We start from the raw sequence: 24,564 nt of genomic DNA on the forward strand, positions 1-24,564 counted from the left end.
CGTTATTCCCATTTCCTCTTCTGGTTGGGCTCGTTCATCTCAGTGGCCTATTGATCCCAATCTTACCAGACCATTTCCCACTAGACCGCCTGTGTTTCACTGCAGCCATCCATACATAATTGTGACGTCGGCTAAATAAATGTGGGCTAAAGTTTGTGTGGGGAGTACCGTGTACTGAAAACAACCATCAACAAATGTGAGTGCAAACAATACATTTCTTAGATGAAGTATTACCTGTGCCCTGTGTATTGCTAGCAAACCAGTGCAGCGTTGAAGAGGAATTCTAAGAAGAGCTGTGTTGTGCTTCACCTTCACACTGTGGAGGAGCTCTCTCCCTCTCTCATTCTCTCACTGTCTTTGTGAGGCTGAGAGAGAGTGGCAGCTGACTTGATGGGCACACACACATACAAACACACACACGCACGTATGCACGCACACACACACGTGCACGCACGCACACACACACACACACACACACACACACACACACACACACACACACACACAGACCACGGTCGAGGTGAGGAAGAAACCACAGTGCCCCTTCTTAAAACCCAGTTGCTTAGCAGCCTGGTAGAGAGAGAGAGCCCTTTTATTTTGCTAAGACTGGCCTTTAGTGAGAAGGAGATGGGCTTTCTCTGGGCTTAGCCCAAGTGTAATCTTGCCATGTGTCACAGAGCCAGAGAGGCTTCTGGGATGGCGGTCAGTAGCATTTCACAGCATAATTGAATTCAGAAAGGGACCCAGGTACTGTACACAAAGGATGGCTTTCTCCTCTCCCATACTGGAAATAAAGGGAGGGAGAAGAAATGAAGTGGTGTGTTTTCTTGACTTGAGCTGTGCTGTCTTGAGCCATGGACAAATCTGGTTATGAAAGTGACAAGGGGTGTCATACAGAAAATAGGAAAGTGTCAGCACTCCTCAAACCACCTGCCATAATAGACACACACACGCCAAGCACTCAATATGTGCTTTAGGATGCCCCCTGCCTCCCCAGACAAAAGCGAACCAATTTAGACCTGTCCTGTTGTGAAGAGCAGACCTCTTGATGGCTCTATTTCAATGGAGTTTCACAGCACATAAAAAAACATAGCATCCCTTGCAGCCTTGGCTGCTTTATGTACCAATTAATAACTTCACTTATTGGTTCTTTGATTATATTTTCAATCATTTAAAGACAGGAAAAGGGCATACGAAATTGCATGCTGTGCCTAAATTTTACCCCTTAAACAGAATACATAATATCATTATACCATATTGGAGAAGAGGAGACTATGTGTTGATATCATGTAGATTAAGTAATGGAGTTCATATGTTTGAACTTTCTTTATGGGAAGAGTAAAACAAACAAAAAGCCAATGGTAGTGCACTCTGGCACACTGGTTATGATGTGTCATGGATTTTGAGAATGTTTGCAAATGTTACCCACACCATATTATATCATAGCATTATCTAGACATTCCTCTAAAGAACCTCGAAGTTGCATTCTACAATTACACTACAATAAAATGAATGTGCCCTACATGATCATAGGTTATCCAGAAATGGAGTCAAGATTGAAACTCTTGAGATGCAGACCCAGACTAACACTAGACCCCTTGAGACCCAGACCCAGACCTAGACCAAGACCTAACCTTCTGAGAACCAGACCCAGACCAAGACTCAGTGTACTGAGACCATGACAAGACCAATACCAGTTTAAAACAAGACCCCGACAGATACCCAGACCACGACCAACGATCTTAAAATGTCATGAAAATAAGTCATTAGCCAACAAGGTGGCCTGTCAATTTTTAATTATGTAACTCCTATAGTCCCACAAGTCAAAACACTGTACTGGGTTGTGTATCTTGATGAGGAGAGTATGTTTCGTGGTGGTGAATCCAACTACTAGCCCCAGCCTCCACCCCCCCGGTCGCTCTGAATGTAGCCTACTGTACCTACAGGGGGTTTGATAAGTTATGGGCTCCTTGCCATATTGTATACTTGTGTGTTGTGGTCGTTTTAACTTCAGGCAGGGAGCTATACAGAGTGGAGCCATCAATTACGCTTAAGATTAAATGTATTACCATTTTCATGCAATAAAATGGTTAAACTGACATGAGTGTCCTGACTGAACTTACGTCACACTTATTCCAGATACATAGAATCATATGTCATGTGCAATATTAGATACATTGTACTAAGCAGTGGAACAGCAGGTAAAGCCAGATTGAGCAGCACTCCTCTTTCCCCTCCTTAGCATCTGCCACATCCAGATTGCCTCCTTCAACTCAATAAAAGAGAAATTCACTTCCACCTATAGAGCCTTCTTCCCTAAGCGTCTTAGCAACAACCTAAGAGTTTATCTACTGGACCAGTTGGAGAGAGGGAGGGAGGAGGAGAGGAAAGGAATTTGGAGAGTGAAAGGTGATGAATGGGGGAGAATACAGATAGATGGAGAGTAAGAAAAAAACAGGGAGATAGATGAGATAGGGATGGAGTGGAGGAGTCAGGGCGAGGAATGGAGAGAGAGAGGGTGAATGAGTGAAAGATATAGAGAAAAAGAGAAAGGAAGAGGATTATGGGGATTGTATTCCTGACGGGGCATAAATTAACTGGCGTAGACGACAAAACGAAAGACAAAGCAATATAAACTCTGAATGCCCCATAACCCCTGTTCCTCAGGGATACAAAAAAAAAAGAATATGTGCTTTTTGAAGCCACAAAGCACGACCAAGCGCAATACATTTTCATTTTAATACACATGGGAGGAAGGTACTCTGAGATTGTGATCCTTCCAAAATCTGAGCAGTTCACTCTGCTTGACTACTATAAAACGTAGGCCCGAGTTAGGGACTGATCATTATTTACAATGGGGGGATATGGGGGATATCGGACCTCAATATGTATTGTTGTGTGCATATCTGTATGTATTCAATAATTTCTTCATTTATTTCTCCATTCATTTATTTATTTATGTATTTATTAATGTATTCCTCCGATATAAAAATTAGGAGGAGTCAGTGGGCATGACAACGTATTATCCAGGCAGAAGAATCAAACTAGCAAGAGAGTCTGAATGACGGATGGAACTTTACTTTTCCCAGGATGAGCTTCTTGTGTGGAGTGGTACAGTAGGCTACAAACAAGTGCACTATTCCACACCACGTCGCCATTTCAGCACCAAGAAAACTATAATAAACAAACAAATACAACAATATTAGATTACAGTAGATTATAATTGTCTATGATTCGTTGTTGGAGTTCAGGTGTTGTGGGAGCTAAATCTTTTTGATCATAACCTTCCGGAGAGAAGGTCCATATCAGAGCAGTGAACCATCTGGACACAAACATATGATCCTTGTGTGACGTGAAGAGTAGGCGCCTCTTAACCTACTAGTATGAGCAGTAGGTTAAAATCTACCATACGATTGTGGATTCTAACTGAATTCTAACGGTTGATTTGAACATACTGCTACTAGTAGGTTAGAAGGTGCCTGCTGTTCACATTACAACAGGATAATTTGTTTCATGTGGCCTCATATCATGAGATGATTGTTGCTGTATTGGTTGTCTTCAGAGTGAACAGAACAAGGTGAATGTAATCGAGCACTGCACTGTGACATTGATCAGCCAGTGGTGTGTTAGATACCATCCACTGGTGTTTGACTGACACCTCATTATCATATTGGAGGAGGAAATACAGACATATGTGAATGAATGAAGAAGGAGTGTATCAAACTAAGTCTATTATACAGCACTGCTCACTCTCTACACAGAAAACTCAGGTCAACATTCAAATTGGGCTCACAGGTTTGGCAAGCAACAGCAAAGTAACCTAGCATACTAGGAGTTTTGAAGCATTGAAACATATCAACGTTTTATAAATAAATTGGACTGAAATTGGAAACGCATGACCCTGCCCCAAAGCCCTCCATGTACGCCTCATCATAAATAACGATCAGTCCCTGAGACGTTAGAGTGAGATAATTAATACAGGAAGTTGTGAAAAATTTGATAAATTTATGTTTGTGTTTAATCGATTTATTAACTTTATTTGAAAGGGGAATAAAAAGGCATCCAAGCTTTGTGAGCGTTGCAATATCTGTTACAACAACCTTTGCAGTGGTAAAGTGTTACTGTAATATCTAGTGTAATGTGTGGTTATAGCAGTATCTAATAAAGTTATAGCAGTATCTAAATGAAGAAGATTGAGCTCTCCCTAAGATAGAAAAATGTAACATGTCAGTGATAATGTATGCAGGGTTTTAATCATCCACTGCCCTCCCACTGTGGGACTTGAATGGCAGGTGTAATGCAAGTGGACAGAAAGGTAGCTAAACGGCTGAACTGCTAAAATGAACATAGTTGTGAACTCAAAAGGCTAATGCTGTATGTCCATTTACTCCAATGGCATATATACAGTATCATTCAAGGCCACACACACACACACCACACACACACACACGCACACGCACGCACATGCACACGCACACGCATACACACACACACACACACACGACAAAAGCACATCTGGAGTTGCTCACAAATGTACGCCCACTCCTATGCTTTTGACTGTGTTATCAAAAGGCAATGTGTGGAGGGAATTAATCGCCTGTGAGAATGGTCATGGGTTGAACACTCTCCTCCAGGACCTCACCTCAGAAGCCTTAATCTCAAGGCAACATCTGGAGGAGACTGTGGAGGGAGAGAACATCAATGCATTCTATGACTCTGCAGCAATTTCAGAGTACAGCAGGATGTCATTCAACCTTATTCTCCTGCTCTTTTGTAAGACAGTGGGATACTGTTTACTTGTAATCTTTTCAAAGGGTTCTGAATAAATACAGACTACAGTAAGAAAATATAATGTAACAGAATCAATATTGTATGAACAAAGGCAATGTGTAATAAGTAAACATCTTTATAGAAGTGCTTTATAGATTAGATAGTGGAATGGTGATGTACTGCAATTGAACTGCTACGTCTCTTTACATGTAAATCCATTCATTTTTCATTGTTGTTTGAATGTAAATCAAGAGCTTCAAAAATAATGCTGAGAACTTAACTTGTTGGGATATCTTTAATCGCCTCTATCTCAGAATAAACAAATGACTGGATAATGCAATCCTCTATTTACATGGCTTGGGCAACATAACAAGAATGTAAAAGTAAAAATAGAATTCAGAAAATATTTCAACAACCAACATTCTGAAGTAGGTTAATGCCCCACTGACATCACTACCTAAATACTTGTGTTTCCTCTACACATATCTAGGAAACATTTGAGTTTCTGGCCCATGTTTTCTTCTCTGCAATAAGACCAAAATCCATAATCTGGTTTGGATGATCCAAAGTAATCTCCCATAACTACAGTCCCCACTCTATCTATAATCCCATATCTCCAATGAACATCAAACTCCCATTTTTCCTGAGCTTCAGATTAACTCCGGGCCTGGATGTCCCAGAAAGAAAAGATCATTAGCCTTGATCAGATTGATTAAGATCAGAAAGCTCAGTGCAGCCCTCACCCAAACAAACCTCAGGAGTATTGTCACACAAACCCCTCCAAACAGAGTATTTACTGTTGTCTGGCTAAGGCTGTCTCTCAGTCTGTATTGGTCTGTATGGGCAGTTTTGGGCACTATAAGAACACTACATCCTAGAAATAAAAAGTGTAGATTTTAACAGAAAATATGTATTTATCATTCAAAATAATAGTACGTAACCTCTGTAGATAACTAATCTACAATCTCTGCAATGTGATTGCTGTGCTCCACTAAATCAACCGACTGTACAGTACAGTATAACTTCTATTTCCAGTTATTGAGGTATATCTTCTATGAATCCCAGGGTTAGTGTTTGGCTGGCCAGCACTATGCAGATACGAGAGGCGGAGAGTTGGCTTTGCAGTAAAAACGGGTCACTGTCCTCCGCAGATCATCAATCGTGGCCCATTCTCTGCCAGCACAGGGCCACCAAACAAATTCCAGGGGCAACTCACACCCCTCAGGCTTTCAAGGTCTCCCTGTATCATCAATCTCAACCAACCTTTGAACGCATGGTCACTGCCACTAATTAGACCAAATACAGCGGTGGGAGCCTATAAATAGGACAAAACCAGAACGTAAGATGCCTACCAAAGCTCCCAGGATTGGGAACTGAGACAACAAACCATTAAATATCTACTTTAGGTGTCTGTGTCCTGCTTGTGCACATCTCAGGGTATCTTTGCGTCTTAATTAAAGTAGGATGACTTAATATAGAAGAACATAACCACCTAATACTGGGTGTACCTCTTTACTGCGATTTGGCATGGGGACATTGAAAGCTCTAAGCAAATAGCTGACCCTGGAGCGTTTTCAGAATTAAAAAACCCACCAGCCTGTGCAAATTCTTGAGAAACTAGGGCATTTTAGGCTGTAACAGATTAGAGTCACCTTTCTATATTAGCAATAGCTTTGCACCTGGGACACATATACTATAGGATACTAGGCAAAGCATACAGAATGAAAATTGAGAAGCACTGATAGGCAGCCGTGTTGAGGAGGCCTTGCTGGCTGTCCCTGGACCCTATGGGAGCTGACTGCACTCCCTCGGTAGCCGGGGCATGAAACAGATCACCACGCACAATCACAGCATGGGCTTTTGCTCTGCTCCTCCGAGTCAGGATCACACACACACACAGACACACACACACACACACAGCGAGAGAGCCGGCCACCCCCTGAACCTCGCACTAGAGAGGAGGGGTCAGGAATGAGGGAACGCTGCTGTCGCTTGCTGTCCACCCACCGCCACCCTGAAATTTCCTGACCAACGGTTTCAGTGAATCCGACATGTGACCCTGCAGCACGGGCGGTCGTCCCTCGGCAAGGCACACATGCACACACGCACACACGCACACACGCGCACACACACACACACACACACACACACACACACACACACAGACACACACCCACACACACACACAGTACACACACAGATGCACACTGACACACTGGATAGAGAGAGAGAGAGAGAGAGAGAGAGAGAGAGAGAGAGAGAGAGAGAGAGAGAGAGAGAGAGAGAGAGACAGAGAGAGCAGGTTAGGCCTGTGATCCTCAGATTCACACGGGAGAATGTCAGCTTCAAACAGAGTCTATCATTACAGCACTGCTCACTCTCTGCATAGCATACTCAGGTCAACACTCAAATTGAGTTCACAGGGTTGGCAAGCAACAGCAAAGCAACCTACAGTATAATATGCAGTCCTCTGATTCCAGTATGTCACAATTGAAATTACTCTAGCTTAGATACAGTAGTGCAAAAACAACTGCAGAACTCAAGAGTTCATGTTCGGAAAACTTTTGAGTGTTTTTTTTTTGCCATAGCGATTTCCTCTGCAAGCTTGGGCCCGTGAGAGGTTATCCATCACCTGGTGTTCCTGATAGGAGGGAACACTGTGCCCCCATCCACCTCTATCCCACCCTCCCACCCTTATCCCTCACTGCATGCCGCGGAGCATGGGTTGGATCAGGCTGCCTATCAATTATGATTCCAATGCATCTGGAGCGCTAGTGTTGGGGGAGTTATCGGCCAACACTCTTGCACCACCTCCACCAGACTGATCCGGTTGATGATCCTTTTCCCCACGGTGAGTCTACAGACAGACAGAAGCTAATGCTAATCGAGCTACATGTACATGTTCTGCTGCGGCCAGGAGCTAGTGTCACGCCAAACCCCTGGACTGACGAGGCCCCCAGGGTCGTGACAATCCTCCTGCCCCCATACTGGAGAGGGGAGTTGAGGTAGTGCTATAGCAGAACCATAACTCTCATCTGCTACACTAAAAATACAACAACAAAAACAACATTACCACTTGATCATTTGTATCAATCACTTTACTGCACACAGGTTGTACAATCCTGTTGATCACTGCCAATCTTTTAAATATAGGACTATATCCCAATAATAATCCATATAATCAAAAAATGATAATCAAACCAAGGAAAAATAAGGTAAATAGTGTTTTGTGAAACAACAGCTGTTGTTGCTTTATCAACCGCATAATTTAGGCCCCATGGAGTCACCATAACCGCAGTCCAAACAGCCAACACTGGCATCCAACAAGGACGCCGACATCATACAGTCGAACCCATCATGGGTCTTGGGCTGCAAAACAGTGGTCTTACCTTCCACAGCATACTCTTCTGCTTTAGAGGGGAAAGAGAGAGAAAGAAGAACAAAATAAATTGATTAGATTATAAATAGATCACATTTGGAACTATTATGCTCTCATAAATAAATAGATTAACTCAAACTACAGCAACAAACAACATCTTATATTGTATTACATCACATTTTATTAAAATAAAATAATAACATATAATTTCAAGAAAACACTGTACATCATATGTTTCCTGCTACCTGTTTAACTTGTCCTTGTTTAAATGTTCTTTCCTGACAATAACGAAAACTTGCTTCTGTCCAGCAGCTGCCCAGAGGACACCCACACACACCTCTGGGCTACTCATAGCTGCATCACTCTGGACTCTCTGTCTCCTCTTCCGCTGTGTACATACTATCTATACCTTACTACTGTAATAACCAGTTCATAGTTTATATGTTACGACCTTAACATTATATGTTTATATGTTACGACCTTAACATTATACTGTATTACATGTTACGTATGTCAGCCTATTTAGTAGACCTATTGGGGAGTTGTCTCTTTGGTCAAGCCACTCAGGTTTGCCACACTTACCATAGACGAACATGGGTCTAAGATGGCACCTGGCCCCTTGCTGTTTTCCAGCCACACAAGCCCCTACCAACATGTTGCCCCCAATTTTTTTGTTAGCCCAGCCTATTAGCTCATTGAACTTCTGACTGAGGACCCAGGTTAATTGTTCCTTACATTTTAAACTGGCACCCTTTTCTCAGCGTTCACTAGAGTTTGAATTTTCAGCCCAAACCCGATGGTCTCAGGCCAAAACAGGCCTGCTTTTCTGGTAATTGATTCAGGCTCAGTTTTGCCGTGACAGAGCTTTGTTTAATTAACTGCAGATATAATATAAATAATTTCGTTTGTGAGCAAACTTATTACTGAATAATAATTACTGAATTGGTGTATAAAGGATGCAAAAACAATTAATAAACAATCCCAATTTGTTAATGTCCCTCTGTTATGTCATGCCCTCTTTGCCTGCACCTGACCTATCAATTGAAAGCATAACAAACTCTGCTAAAAGCTTTTCTTAAGGAGTGCTATTGGCATCAACGCTTACAAACACACAAAACAGGTGACAACAGCAAGATCTGGTAATTTCTATAAATATATATGGTATTCTTTCAAGGCAGGTGGAGTAAATACAGATGTTTATAGTAATTAAGGTCAAGCAGTCTCTCTCTCTCTCCAGACAAGTGGCTTTCTCCTCTCCTCAACGAGTGGCTTTCTTCTCTCCTTACTCTTTTTACAATTTTGCTGTTGTGCGCAATGGCTAAAGCCGTTGCATTCCATTCTAGAATTCAGGCTTTTTTTTATTAGACATAGACTCATAAAAATGTCTTTGATGTCAGGCTCGAGCCTCATCTCAACGGGCTCGGGTCGGATCGGGCTTGAATCCAATATCCCAACCATTCAATTTCAACAGTAGTGTGGAGAATGATTCCAGTAACAGAGACCCCCTAACGAACAAAGACTCTCACATAGACTCTCTCCAACGTTATGATATTAGATAGAGAAAGAGAGAGAGGGAGAGAGTCAAAGGAAGCGAGTGCCGATGAGACGTCTTGGTAAAAGAGTCCCCCCAGGCAACCAGAGAGATGCTTTAATGTCAGAGTGAAAGAAAATGAAGCAGCCTCTCCAGAAAGCGTCATCGTGGATGTGCTGTAGTGCTGAGGCATGTTAAAGTGCCTCCAGCTCATCATTGGACCCTATGGAGAGTTTAGCATTTTGATCCCCTACCCGAGCTGCTGTGCCTGGGCCTTGTTATATCATAATCAGTCTACACACAAGATATTCTAGAACAGTATCTGCTTGTGGTACTGTGTTATTTGCTTGTGTTAGCTAAGGCAACATGTAATAGCAAAAAAACTGTCAAGGCCAGCTCCATTGCACAGTATTAGCAGATAAAATGAGGTGAGAGGTCAAACTCAAATAACTATTAAGAAGAAAAACAAGTAATACCGGTATACAGCACTTTCAAGTTGATATGTAGAATTTCATGTATTTTTCTTGTATGTACGGCATGTACTGTAGGCAAGGCAACTCGACTGCACTGTTTACCTCCCCTTTTAGTATAAAGATTTTATGACAAAGGCGGCCATTTAAAAATCGGAGGTCCCAGCGTTGCTCCACAGTGAACGCACTTTTTCTGACTCCAAAATATAAGAATGATACTCATTAGCTCCTCCCTACATGACACTTATACCGGTATATTTTATATACTATGGCCGTAACTGATAAATAACCAACATTTAATGGAAGCTGCCAATCTAAAAGGTTCTACTTTCTCTCAAGCATGTCCCTTTGTTGTGTCATTCAGTAGTGTGTTGTATGACTTATTACTGAATATCCACAGCATCTTACAGAAGAACAATTCAATGTTGTCATATATAGAGAACAACAGACCTGAGTGGGTTGATAATAACTGACTTAAAAGAGAATCAATGCAAGAGTTTGAGGCCAGGCTGACACTAGAGTGCCCTTTAAACCTCCGTTGCATTGCATCTCACTATTGATTCCCAGATTAGAACACCCACAATCCTGCTGCTGTAGCCGGGGTGGCTTTACAACAGAGTGGTTCTCAAACTGGTTCTCTGTTCAAAGCAGGCAGAGCATGAAAGAACAGCTCCTTTTTCCTCAGAAACCATCATTCATGTCTCAAGTTATTATAGGGTTTGTGTGAAAATGTTCCTCAGAGACCGTTAATGTAGACTCTTCCCCACAGATAACAGATACTCCTACATAAGCTCTCATTTCAGTATGCTGTTGTGTCCCTTATTGAGAATAGAGAAGAGGAAAAATAAAAGCCACTCAAAACAACATTAATATTACAGTACACCAGGTCTGAATAAAAATGTATTGTTGTGAAGGTTTACCCTTTAGGGATGAGACACCCCATTGGATTGTACTCAGTATAAGAACATCATGATTTTAAGGTTAGAAACTGTGACATGATAGTGTTGTTTAATGAATCTATTCCCACAACACTGCGGAAGTTCCCTAGAGAAGAAGCTGTATGCTACCTCGAGAGACCGTCCTTACACAAAACGATTAAGAACATTAATTGTGGAAAATGCATTTACTGGCTGTTTTACAGACGCAAGATGATTCATCTGATCTCTAGGGTTTTGGAGTAGACCAGAGCATACATTCTGGCTAGAGTGGGGAATAGCTAAGCTGTAGTCAGGGAGGAAACACATGATCTACTCTAGAGATACTAGATGTAGCATACTATATCTCTGTATCTGTCCCTTTTATGCCATCTATATTGTCTGCAAGTTCGTACTAACCCTGGCCCCTCTACCATACAGTAGTATACTCCATTAGCTGTAGGGTAGACAATACCCCAGGCATTCAGCACTATTGGGGTCATAGTGGTACCTGCCCATCTTAAGATGGAAATGGATGCCATTTTGAGTATGATAGTCTTTCATCTGCAGGTGCATGGAATGCATCACCTGGGACAGCGGGGCACTCTCATTATACTTGTATATCGAAAGTAGATGTATATCCCCATTTCTCTGTCCTTCCTAACAAGTGGTAGACATCTGAAATGGGTCAGGCAAAAGGTGAAATGGCCAGACTCACTAGAAATAACAGATTTTCTGTAAGCAGTAGAATAACTGAGCCCAAACTCAAATTGACAATGAGTCACAATTGTGATCCTTGTTTCTTCTCCCAAATTAGTGTACACACCACAAACTAGAAAAAGAGCAGAATTCAGAAGCAGGCTGTTACAAAAATACAACACTGAGAGAGAGAGAGAGAGAGAGAGAGAGAGAGAGAGAGAGAGAGAGAGAGAGAAGTTGGATTTCTTCATCCTCTCTCCCCAAGGGCTTTGGAGGCAAATTAGTCTTTTCAGTCCTAATCCTTGCCAGGCTAAATAAAGGATTTACCATGGAGAGGAACACGTCTCTGCATGCAAATAATAAACTCTCTACCACTATTCTTCTATGTTGTACTGCATAGAAATACCAGAATTAATGAATTGATCATTATAGCCAAAGAGCAAGTCATACAAGCCAAAGTAACTGCTATCCAGAAGTGCCTTTGGCAAAAAGTTCTAACATATTTTATTGAAAATAACCAACAACATTCCTTGTCATTAGTCGCTATAAACATTAAACACACACACACACACACACGCTGAGGCATATGCACGCAAGCATTACGGTATATTGGTATTGAATTAACAAACAAACAAAGGAATGGTCTGTTATGATTGTGCAGTGCCTTATTTACCTAGTGTTTAAAGGCTGCAAATCAGACTAGGAAGGAGTAGCAACCATGAGGCCCAATCTCACTGTGGGAGATCAAACTGAAGACAGATGCTGCTGAAAAGTGACACACACACACACACACACACACACACACACACACACACACACACACACACACACACACACACACACACACACACACACACACACACACACACACACACACACACACACACACACACACACACACACACACACACACACACACACACACACACACACACACACACACACACACACACACACACAGCCCACAGCCCACCAGAGACTGACAGTGAGAAAAGCCACTCAGAGTTTAGTGACCAATGTTGGTCTCTGTTATGAAACGGGGAAAGATCTATGTTATGTTGGATTAAGGCATTGTATGACAAAACATGGTTTGGATCTGCATGGTATTGAGCAGTAAAATGTTAAAATGTTAGTGAAGGAGCTTGTAGACGGATTGTGGTGGTGCCAGCCTTGATTTAAATGTGTATATCTATTTACAGTTGAATGAGTCTGACAGACATCATGAAGAAGTCGCACCCCCCACTATTTATCAATTATTTTGCGATTGTAATATGTCTGAAGAAATCGCACCCTCGCCATTTGTCAATTCCTTTGCGATTGTAATCTATCTCACACCTACGTCCTTTTGTTGAGATGATATTTAAGGCCAAGGACAACAAGACTTACTTTGGGCTTCTCTCCCATGTTGTCCATGATGCATGTTAACGTGTGGTTAAAACGTACAGTCATATGTTGCTTTGAAACTGTTAAATGTATTATTTTCTATTCTCATTTTCTGTTAAAACAGCACAACGCAATTGTGACCAGGTTATCACAGAGTTTACCATTAATGTCTAATGTTCACATGCATAGTTAGCATCACGTAGACTCGAGTCATCACATCAGGTATTTGACCATGTGTAAACTCCTCACGATTTCTTCTAACTGAAAAGCATGGTCATAGCATATTGGGTATTCTTAATGGAATCTGGGAACCAATATTGATTGTCTGTCACACAGGGATGAGTAAAGCATTGTCAATCATTATTAACCATGAAATATCTTTTGGAGTCAGATATTACGTAATATTAACTTGTGTTAGTTGGTCATGTGACCACTTGTGTTGACTTCGTTCGATCATGTCCATAACTGTTAGAAGTAATCATTGGGAATAAATGCATGTCTTATGTTTGACCCGTCATCTATTGTTCAGTTTTTTATTTTCATACTCTTCAAGCTTGTTCCTCTCGATTTACAGCAAAAGCAAGAGAAAAGTAAAAGCTACACGGCTGTGAAAATAGCAATTTTATAATAATGTGTCTGCAACATTGCGTCGAATGTAGTATAATGAACACGCTACCAACAAGTGATCTTTAATTGAATGTGTCTGAGGTCCTTTTCTCAGTCGGCTTCCTCTCATTTCATTTCATATCAACTTCAAATACAAAACCGTCTTATTATTTTACATGGCCGTGCCTTGTGAGTCATTCTTCTATTAGAAACATTTTTCAAGGACTCTATTTTAGCCAGCAAAGATTCAGACAGAGAATTGAAAATTCAAAAGAGAAGAGAAAAGCTTTATCCAGGTTATTTGACATTACTTTAGCAGACACAGTGCCAAAGTAGATGGCATCAGAATACTAGAGATACAGAGACACAAGCACAGACACACAGTTATTATATTATATTATTATTATTATCATTATCATTATCATTATCATTATTATTATTATTATTATTATTATTATTATTATTATAACTACTGTATTCCATTGTCCTTTGAGGAGTGCATGAATACCATTCGGAGAACTATCCTCGATCTCAGAAAATTTTAAACAGCAAGAGAGCTGTTTTATAAAACTTTGTTGTAAAAAAAACCTCTCATTTGAGCTGGCCCAGACCATGCCTGGCTAAAGCGACTCAAAATCCATCCCTGACTTCAGAGTCTGGTGAGATTCCAGGAATGAGAGGCCCCCAAATGCAAATACAAAGTAAAAACCAATCAATGTGTCCACTCAGAAGCCAGTCCGAATATGGGCCGCTAAAATGGGAGTGAATGAGACTAAGGAAAGTTGGGTGACTCGACCCGTGGGTGCAGCACTCACTGTGTGTCATGTTGGTCTGGCTTCTGCTAGGCTTGCCCAAACCCACTCCACTGTTGAAGCACTTGATTTGCCATATACCAAACAGATATGGTGAAATCAATAACACCAACATCACTATGTTTCATTCATCAGCTATTATAGGCTGTGCATAAGCCTATAATAGCCTCTGGAGAACATTTAAAAGAAAAAGAAAATTAGGGATGAAGGTAGATGGAAAAAGAGAGAAAGAGAGGGAGGGGTGCAGGTTTAAACAGAGAGAGAGAAAGAGAGAGAGAGAGACAGAGAGAGAGAGAGAGACTAGAGCCTAGCGGGGCACTGACTCATAAGGCAATAGCAGGGGTCAAGGGGAGCTGACATAGGGTTAATAACCTGAGAAATGACTAGAGAAGAACCTCATCTCCTGGTGTCACAGCAGAGTAACAAAGTTAAGGGACAGAGTAAAGACAATGGTGGACACATAACCGGGTGCAGGAACAAGGTTATTAAGTGCAAGGTTGAGCCGAGACACAGAGATGAGGTGGGAAGAATGAACACAGAGACAGAATAAACACTGTTAAACTGGCTGGTCACCTTCAGTTCAACACCTTTTTAATGCTGAGGAATTTTGGTGGTTGATTAGAGGCATACCTGATGATTCAGTACTGTGCTACACAATGAAGACATTGAGAGGTTAGTGGAATGATCTACTTTACGGCAGTGCTAGGGCATCTGTGAACGCACCCATCAGCGCAGTAATTTACATGAACAGTTGCGCACGTGGATGCGGAATAAATATCCCTCCCAGTCTGTTTCTGCATGGAATTTCAAATGTATTGATTCATGACGTTGAACTTGTTGTTTAAGTTGAGTGTCCTGTCAAATCTTCAAGTTGGGGTTTATCCTCTACCTCCAACTATAAACCAGGCCTATACAGGTACCACTATTGTATGTATGTGCAGGACTACTATTATCAATGTTTCTATTACATAACCATACCGTCAAACTAAATGAATATGTTTTAAGTGTTGAAAAAAGCATTGAAACCTATCATTTCAGGCACTTTGTATGGTGTTCACTCACGTGGATCGGAGAAAAATAGACTCCAAACAATAAGTTGACATTGCTGCTACAGCAGCTGGGCAACTTCAACGTTTTACACATGCGCTGGTGTAGCAGGTAACATTGAATACAATATAGGCAACTCCGTATCACACCAGTCTCACGGACGTGCATGGTGTAGCAGGGTTGTTAGACACTAAAACTAACAAGTAAATACGAGAATGCACACTTGTGTAACTGCAAATCACTGGATAGTCTGGGAATAACAGACTTGCAGGGGGGATATTTTAGTCTTGGTTTTAGAGAATAACAGCGGTAACAGTTTCGGCGGGGGAGAGGAAAACAGAACTGATTCCGAAACGGTTCCAATTAGACATACGCTAATTAGGCAGGAGATGATCGTTTGCTTAATTAGAGTCGACTTGGGAGCAGAGCAAAGAGGTTGAAAGAACCGGTAAACAGAAGAGCACAGGACTATTTGTAGTCTCTCATCAAGGAGGATGCATCACACTGTCTGGGTTAGATACAGTTTAGACATAAGTGGTTTGTGGGACAAGGATAACTTAGATACAAAAGTAATGTTCACAAGTGACAAAAAGATCTAAGATGGAGATGTGTGTTTCAAAGAGGCAGGAAAGCAGTGTCAATAGTCAATAGTGTGTGTGTGTGTGTGTGTGTGTGTGTGTGTGTGTGTGTGTGTGTGTGTGTGTGTGTGTGTGTGTGTGAGGTGGGAGGAGGGGGGGGGGGGACAGAGAGAGAGAGTAGTTAAAGTATTTAACCAAGCAAGCATTACTCTGGCTTGAGAGAGACATTACGAGTCCCAGTCTACTGAAGCTTACATAATGACATTTGATTTTCATCTTGGGTAATTTTTCAGCAGATTTCACATTTATATTAAACTTCATTTGACTTTGTATTAATATCATTCATGTGTCACTGCCATTAAAACCGAGATGATGGCTGCAGCTCAGTTAAGTGACCAATCAATTTTGGAAAGGCAGTGACATTTGTTAATTCTTAGTCAAGAGTCCTACCCCTGCTCTTGTTTGTAAACTATATGGGTAGTTCCTGGCAAATGTAGCTGCCAATTATGCTATTCAAATTATGTGGTAATCACACCAATACCATAAAGAAGGCCACATAAGTTACAATGGTGTTTTTAAGAGAAATTAGCACAGGCTTAGTACAACATAGTACAGGGTTTGCTGTAGTATTGAAATAATCCTAGTTTAAGATGTCCTAGATGAGTTCACTATGCCACTCTTCTCTGAATATAAGGACAACCTGGTCAAATGACAAGGTCATGTCATGGGCCCTGTACCACTGTCAAATCCTCCCATGATTTATTTCAAATGGGCTGAATGAAAAATAGGATTGGATTAAAGAATTATGTAAGGACAATTTCTGTATGATGGAAAATAGATGTATATCATGTAAGACCCATGCTGTAGATGTTGATTACAAACAGGGAGAGCTGAGCTTTTTGAAATGCTAACGCTTCACAAATGCTACCCGACCAACTACAGTACCAAAAACTGCAGAATGGATCCCATGCAGTGAATTAAAAACAAAATAGTCTTCTATCATGAAGTATATGCACACTTGACCAGGATGTGAGCCCTGAGGTGGAATTTAATTTCAGACATATTTCAACTACTAGGAAGACAAGATAAACTACAAAAACAAAGGACACACAAAGATAAGTTGAAGGAACAAAATCATTTGACAGTGTCAGTCAAAGGGAGGGCTATGATACGCACCCACTCCCTTCCGCCCGTCTGACATGCAATTAGTGTAAGTGAACGCTTAATTGCAGTGGTTCATCAAACTCCCACTGAGTGACTGCGAAGGAAGTCAGTCACACTCAAATGGGGACATACAGTACAGTGCACTAACAGAAGCCTGCAATAGAGTCAAGCTATCCTGAATGACAGTGATTGACCAATGAATATGGAACTAAAAAAGGAAACAGACAGATGACAGCCATCATCGGCCCAGTAAGATAGACAACAAAAATGATTCTAGTAAATACAGTATAGGCATTGTCTCTATAAAGGCAATATGACCCGTCAACTGCTATTTTAATGTAGACGTCCATTTTGAAGTCATGCCAATCGAAGTCTGCTCCATATGAAAGATTCATACTTATGTGTTATTCCTGCTTTCAGTCAATAGACCCTAAATGTACCACAAGACTTACAATTTACCTCCAAGGATTTTTAATAGCATAGAATGAGCTCCACCTCAGGCAAGCATCCCTGACCCACAGGAGAGATAGTCCAAAGGTTGATGGAAAAGGGCACAACCACTGACTTGTCATTCACTGTCTCCACTGCTCTCCTCTACACAGCTCCCCTCACAAAGCTCTACCGAGGGTAGTCAAAACACATCAGAACACATTACTACTTGATATATTTTCTTTCTCATTTCCAAACGAGATAACTGATTGAGTGATTGGCTTCTTTGTACAAGCTGAAGCCCACAGCATTAGAATGCAGTTTTATTGATGTGAACTACCCAGTTTTAGAACGTCTCATGTTGGCTGTTTGCGTCTCCAAGATAAATCTGGTCAAATCTTAGCTTTTGGTCTTAAGACGAGACGGAGCTGTTGACAGTTAGCTTGTTATAACTGGCATTCTAGCTAGTTGGATCACTTAGCTAACGTTAGCATAGCATTTGTTGTTATTTCTATGAGGGAATTTTGGAGAGCTTGTGATCAAAACTGAGTTACAGGATAAGGTTGGAATTTTTTTTAATTGCAGGGTTTTGTATTTCTGACTGCAGTGAATTAAACATTACTGTTGGATAATACAGTGTGTTGGAAGGTCAAGGGAGGGATGTGAGGGACAAGAGGAGGGAGTCTGACAGTTCATCGATCATAGCTGCACATTAGTATCGACACTAAGAACCCACTAGGGAGAACCAACCTTATCTCTGCAAAGCTAGAAAGAGGGAGAGAGAGAGAGAGAGAGAGAGAGAGAGAGAGAGAGAGAGAGAGAGAGAGAGAGAGAGAGAGAGATGGTAAGAAAAGCTGACGAAAGGCTTATCGCTGAGATAAAATGAGAGGCAGGAGGGGAGAGAAGGGAGAGAAGATTGGACAGTGGGTCCTGATGTGGGTAGAGATTGGGAGGGTTGGCTACTGTGAATGATGAATAACAAATAATAAACACTGTCGGAAAAAAACTACATCCAAAATAGACATGATATAAACTGGTGGAGAAAAACAGCCAAGATTGTACAATTCTAGCTGGCTTTGACAAAGGAGATTGCTCTGAAACACTTCAGAAAATTAAACATATTTGAAGGTATCAATTTGCCATCTAGAACCTATTTTCTTGCTATTGTACAATACTACTTGGAATGGACAACAGCTAAAATGATTTGGGAAGAAGGAGTTCACTCTATTGCAACACCTGGAAGAGAAAGAAAGAGAGGATGATCTAACAGGAACACACGGAGAAGACATTGTGCTCCACCCAGAATGCATTGCACAAATCATGGCTGAGCCCTTTGATAAAAGCTGAAAAGTCTGACCCCAGGCGCCCCTTATTTGATTGCAGAGAGCGCAACTACATTTCTCATGTTAATCGAGGTGCCAGCGTCAACCTGCATTTCACTTCCTTAGTTTATTCTGTTAACATCGCCTGCAGCCAAACAAACACCGACAGTACAGTACACTTTGCAGACGACCCAAATTGAGACTGTTGTATGTAAGGGATTAATTAATAAAAGTGGAAAAAAAATATATAGCAGACAGTTGGTGTAGTAGACACAGTGTGAAAAGTCCATTCAAAAAGTGTTTATCTATATTTTTAACTGTTTAATTTTCTTCTTTAATTTTCTGACTTCCTGGTGCCCAATTTCAGTATGAGCTCAACAATGTCTTTGCCATCTTTTTCTCCATTGGGTTTTCAATTATTAAAATGTATTTGCCCTTCTTATTGCTTTTTCAATTGATGTTTCATGTCTGAATCTGTTGCTTTTATAAAATCATCTTATCACATATTCTGTGAACAGACCCAGTACCATATTGCGACATGAAGATAGCAGTGGAGGCTGGTGGAGGTAGAAATCGGAGGATGGGCTCATTGTGTTTGATACCATTCCTCAGTCCATTCCATGCATTACAAAGAGCCCATCTTCTGATTTGTACCTCCACCAGCCTCCCCTCAAGATAGACAGATTCCTTTGCGTTCCAAATAATCTCATCAAGGGGACCAACAATGATAGGGGAGAGATATGATGGCCATACTGTACCCTGTTAAAATCTTGCCCAAATGTGGAACAAATACTCTGCATTGTCATAGGGTTGTTCAATGACACTGTAGCTACTTGTGGGGCCTACATTAGGTGTGTTATAAATAGATATTCCAGTTACAGTATGAAGTAGTGACTTTCATATGCCTGCTGAGAAACAGTCACAAAAATGTAAGGCTGGGAGAGAATATATAGCTCATCATGTAGAAATGTTATTACAAGTCTCTCTAGAGAAAAAGGTGGAGTCTGAGACAGGGACAGAGAGAGACAAGGTAGGACAGAGACGGATAGAGAGAGACAGTCAGAGAGAGAAAGAGAGTGGCAGAAAAGGTGAGAAAAGGGCTGAGAGCTAGCCCAAGAGAGTGGCAGCACAATGATTGAAAGGGGATGAGCGGCAAAAAACAAACAAGCTAGGAACAAAAGCTGGGGGACAATAAAGTGAACAGAGAAGGGAGACTACAAATCTGGTAATCTCTCCCTCTCTCTCGCTCTGTTTGTATTGTGTGGCTGTGGTTTTGGCCAGAAGTCGACCTTCGATCCCCTCGTAAATCGCCTGTATCAATTCAACCTTACAAGCTGCCCCACTCTCCCCGGATCCCTGTTAAAATGGTCACGCCAATAAAGCCCCATTCAATTGTAATGAATTGAGAGAGACTGGGAGACTGGGGCTGATTAAGTGACAATTGTTGATGATCCTCGAATGAGTTAGGATTGAGCCAGTCTGTCTATCCCGGAATATGGCAGATATTGTTAAGGATTTCTTGACAAGAGAAGACTCAAAAGCTCAGAAATGCTAGCTGCCAATACCGAAATGATAAAGTGAGGAACTCTAATTTACGACCATTTTTTAAATAGAATGTTAGCCTAGATAATGAATAAATGGAACTGTCTCTCTAGAAAGATAATAACAGCATTTGGTGTGGGTGTATCACACTCTTGTTCTTCAATATTATGACAATTCAAACAATAATTCTGCCTCACGAATACAGCACAATTGTCCAAATTACACTGAAAATCCATACGACATTTGAGAAAATAACATCAGAGTACTGTGAAAACCACCTAACATACGTTGAGACTCCTGCACCGTTTCGCGTGAGTGAAAACACTAGGCTAATGGCGGTTGCTGAAAATCCAGAGGGGGCTGCATTGTGGGTGAACTGCTGAGGCTGTAATCTCCAGGTAAGCTGTTGTAGCACTCTCTTTTTCTCTCAAAACTATTAACCATAGGCGCGGGACTCTTGCAAAACACTATGACCCCTCAGAGCCGATTACAACTGAGGGGTCGAGAGAAGCTAATGTGACTTTGTCTGGATCCGCCTGGTGTGGCCATGAGATGTGAACCATGGCAGCAGATTACAAAATGGATGAAGGAATTCCAAAAACATGGTATAGAAAATGACTATGAGGTGGGGAGGGGACTATCACAGCCTTTTTTTTTCTCACTAGAGCGGATAAACAGTGAGCAAAATCCCATGATTGCAGGTGAGCTGTAATTCTTGTATTATTTCTTGAACTCTGTCTGCGTTGTGAAAGCACTGAGATTGGAGTATATCGATTTGTCTCCAAAGCTTTTCAAAGCTGAGGCACTAATGCAGAGCAATGTGTGGTGCCATTCTTTACCCTTTCTCTCTTTCACTGAAACATTCTGTGAATTCAAAATGTCAAAATTCCACTCGATAAACATTTATTGTGTTCAGCAATCAAGAGAAAACCCTCCAAAATGACCACACAACAAATCAAAAGAAAACACACATAAGATCTACTGTAACTCGCAAGCACCCCATTCACAAGCACCCCATTTGAAACCCCTTTACAATTCATGTGAGCAACAAACCATGATCTAATCAACCTGAATTACAAATTACCTTGTCACCTGAGACAATTCTGCCCTCCACATCAATGATCCACACTTCAAACCACATCTCAGAAATCCCAAAAGACAGAAGCAGAACCACAGCTTCTGTCGCTGAGGCCACTGCTGCTTGAAAGATTTAAACAAGAAACAGGCTTCTTCTGAAAGAAGAAGAATTGAAGCAGTGTGCCATCTCTGTGCTTATGTTAATGGTCCCTGCTTGGGTCAGGCCGGGAGAGCCTCTGGTTGATTCTGTTCTAATATCAGAGAGAGCTTTTGGTGTTCTCCCCCACAATCAGAGAGAAATACTGTTAGAATGTCTATTCTAACATCATACGTCAACATCCCCAGCCTGTCTGTTCTCAGTGTATAGAGGATGCTTTTGGACATGAGGAGTCTCTTTTGGCTTCAGGATAGGGAGTCTGCATCATGACTGTATCAAGACAGAGTGAGAAGAGATAATGTTCTCAGTATGATACACATACCATCTGCATATCCACTTAAACTCAATGTCAGTACACAATGATGATCTCAACCAGAGCAAAAATAAAAACAGTCTTTGTTGTGAGTGTGTGTGTTTCTGTGTGCATGTGTGCCGCATCTGTTATATTTTTTTGATCCAACAGTAAGGATCCCATTTCAAACCGGCATTCAGATCTGAATAAAGCCAATTTACAGAAGCAGAGAGCAGTGGAAGCTTGTCCTACAATAGAGATTAAGTGAGCTCTAATAAGGCCCTTGTCCTGTATGAAGGCAGTCTAATGATGACCAGGAACAGAAGTCTCAGTGATGGATGCAGTCAGGTCTGCATGCCCTGCATCCTGATTTGATTTATTAGGATTATCATGTTGTTGTTCTTTCCCTTAGGTTTCCCTATAAAACATATTTCCCTATAAAACAAAGACTTGAGTAGCATATTACACTGATTGCTATACTAGCTTGGTTTCTCAGCAATGACCTTGACCTCTAATAATAATGAATGCAATGTGATAATCTAGTTGACTCCCCTGTACATAACCAAATTAAATCCCTCAGCCACAATGCACTGAGTTAGTGCACTTCATTTTAGATGGTAATGTTCTTTTTTTCCATCTGCCCACTGATGCTTTGTATATTCATAACTCACAGAAGGTGATTATTCACACTCATGCAGGTCAGAGGGATCAAATGGCATGTGGTCCATATTCATATTGTGTGAAATCTAAGCCCATGGCCCAGCTGACCCCAGATACAGGTCACGATCATCATAACCTCTCTAGGAACACAGTATAGGTATGAGAGTAGGGGACCCCTGTGTGTGTGTGTGTGTGTGTGTGTGTGTGTGTGTGTGTGTGTGTGTGTGTGTGTGTGTGTGTGTGTGTGTGTGTGTGTGTGTGTGTGTGTGTGTCAATGTGTTCATGTGTGTGTATGAAAGACAGAGAGAGAGAGAGAACAATAGAGTGAGACAGCAACCCTGTATCATAACGTGTGTGTGAATATTAACGTTCAAGCACTTTTCCCTTCATCATATTATAAGACGTACCTCTCATAGGGATGATACAAATGGAAGAATGCCTTGGTAGGTTGGAGATGGGGGTGGGGAAGACAAGAAATGCAATCTGAACATTGTGGGTTCAAATTTGCTTTTTTGAATAATTTGCTATTAGTGGATTTGTTTGCTACCCTTACCCTAACCACTTCAAAGCTATTTCTAACCCTAACCCTAACCCTAACCACTCACAGATAATGCCTAACTCTAACCCTTTCCCTAACCCCTCAAAGTTAATGCCTAATACTGCCTAACGTCCATGGTAGTCATTTTTTTCTTTATCTAGATGTCTTCTATTTTAACGAAAAATTTGATTCACTAGATGTCTTCTATTTTGACGAAATAGAACATTGCCTAGACATAGTATAAGGACGTTTTGCAATTATACCGTGTTGCAGGGAAAGAGGGCATCTGTTATGACCTACACAGGGAATAGGCAAACAAGCAAACACCCTGGGATATCAGTACACACATTGAGCAAACAGTTGAGCTGACAAATCTCTCTAAAATCTATGGCAGAGGGCCAGATATCTAACAGGTTTGGGGGGTTGGAGTGGGAGGGTGGTGCATGGTATAATACTGTAATAGGCATGATATTAAAAGCTATTAGAATAATAAAGGATTTTCACGAAGAATTAACACTGATTTCCATACCTCATTATGATTTTCCATAACTGAATTGCTCGATTGCTTTCTGAAGGTCAAAAGTGATTTGTAGGGATACAAGAGGATTGATACCAGCCCTTTAGGTGATTACATTGATTATTGTTTGTTGAAGAGCTTTGTCCATTTAACACATTACAAACGTGTGTAATGGCATGGAAGACTCATCACTCAGAGTGGACATGTAAATGATACTGAGTGAGTCCAATAAGGATCCAGACTGTCAATAATATTTTAACATTAAGGGGAGGGTGTATTGCACGATGTACACCAAGGAGTGTACAGTATGTGCAGAGATGAGCATATTCTGAAAAGCTCAATCCATATGATTTTACACTGCTCACTTTTGACACTTTTTAGTCTACACACTAGTCCTACACTTGCTTACTAATGTCTTGCGATACTACAGTAATACCATCCTGAATGGATGTGGAGTTCTTTTCTATTATGTTTATGTTTTCAACAACAACTCTCTCTCTCTTTCTCTCTTTCTCTCTCTCTCTAACACACACACACACACACACACACCCACACCCACTCACTCGTCCACCCACCCACCCACCCACCCACCCAAACACCCACCCACCCACATACACACACAGACACATGCAAAAAACACACAAATGTACCTCAATATCCTTGAAAGGTCATCTGCC

At 41.2% G+C, this 24,564-nt stretch overlaps 1 protein-coding gene across 5 annotated transcripts in view; it reads right to left on the reverse strand.

Annotated features, from left to right (window-relative positions):
- The window catches only part of nrxn2b (neurexin 2b), a gene marked incomplete at its 5' end in the record, with an annotated part of 459,423 nt that overhangs the window by 408,697 nt on the left and 26,162 nt on the right, over nucleotides 1-24,564 (reverse strand). For 3 of the 5 annotated variants that reach the window (XM_083665751.1, XM_083665749.1, XM_083665750.1), the window contains one exon: nucleotides 8,160-8,180. The exons of 1 other annotated variant lie outside the window; for it this stretch is intronic. In XM_083665751.1, coding sequence (XP_083521877.1) covers nucleotides 8,160-8,180 — 21 coding nt within the window. The remainder of the gene's footprint in view (nucleotides 1-8,159; nucleotides 8,181-24,564) is intronic. One more of the 5 variants, XM_083665752.1, reaches the window with a different exon arrangement.

This window comes from Argentina silus (genome assembly GCF_951799395.1).
Source record: "Argentina silus genome assembly, chromosome: 1".
In the NCBI taxonomy this organism is placed as follows: Eukaryota; Metazoa; Chordata; class Actinopteri; order Argentiniformes; family Argentinidae; genus Argentina; species Argentina silus.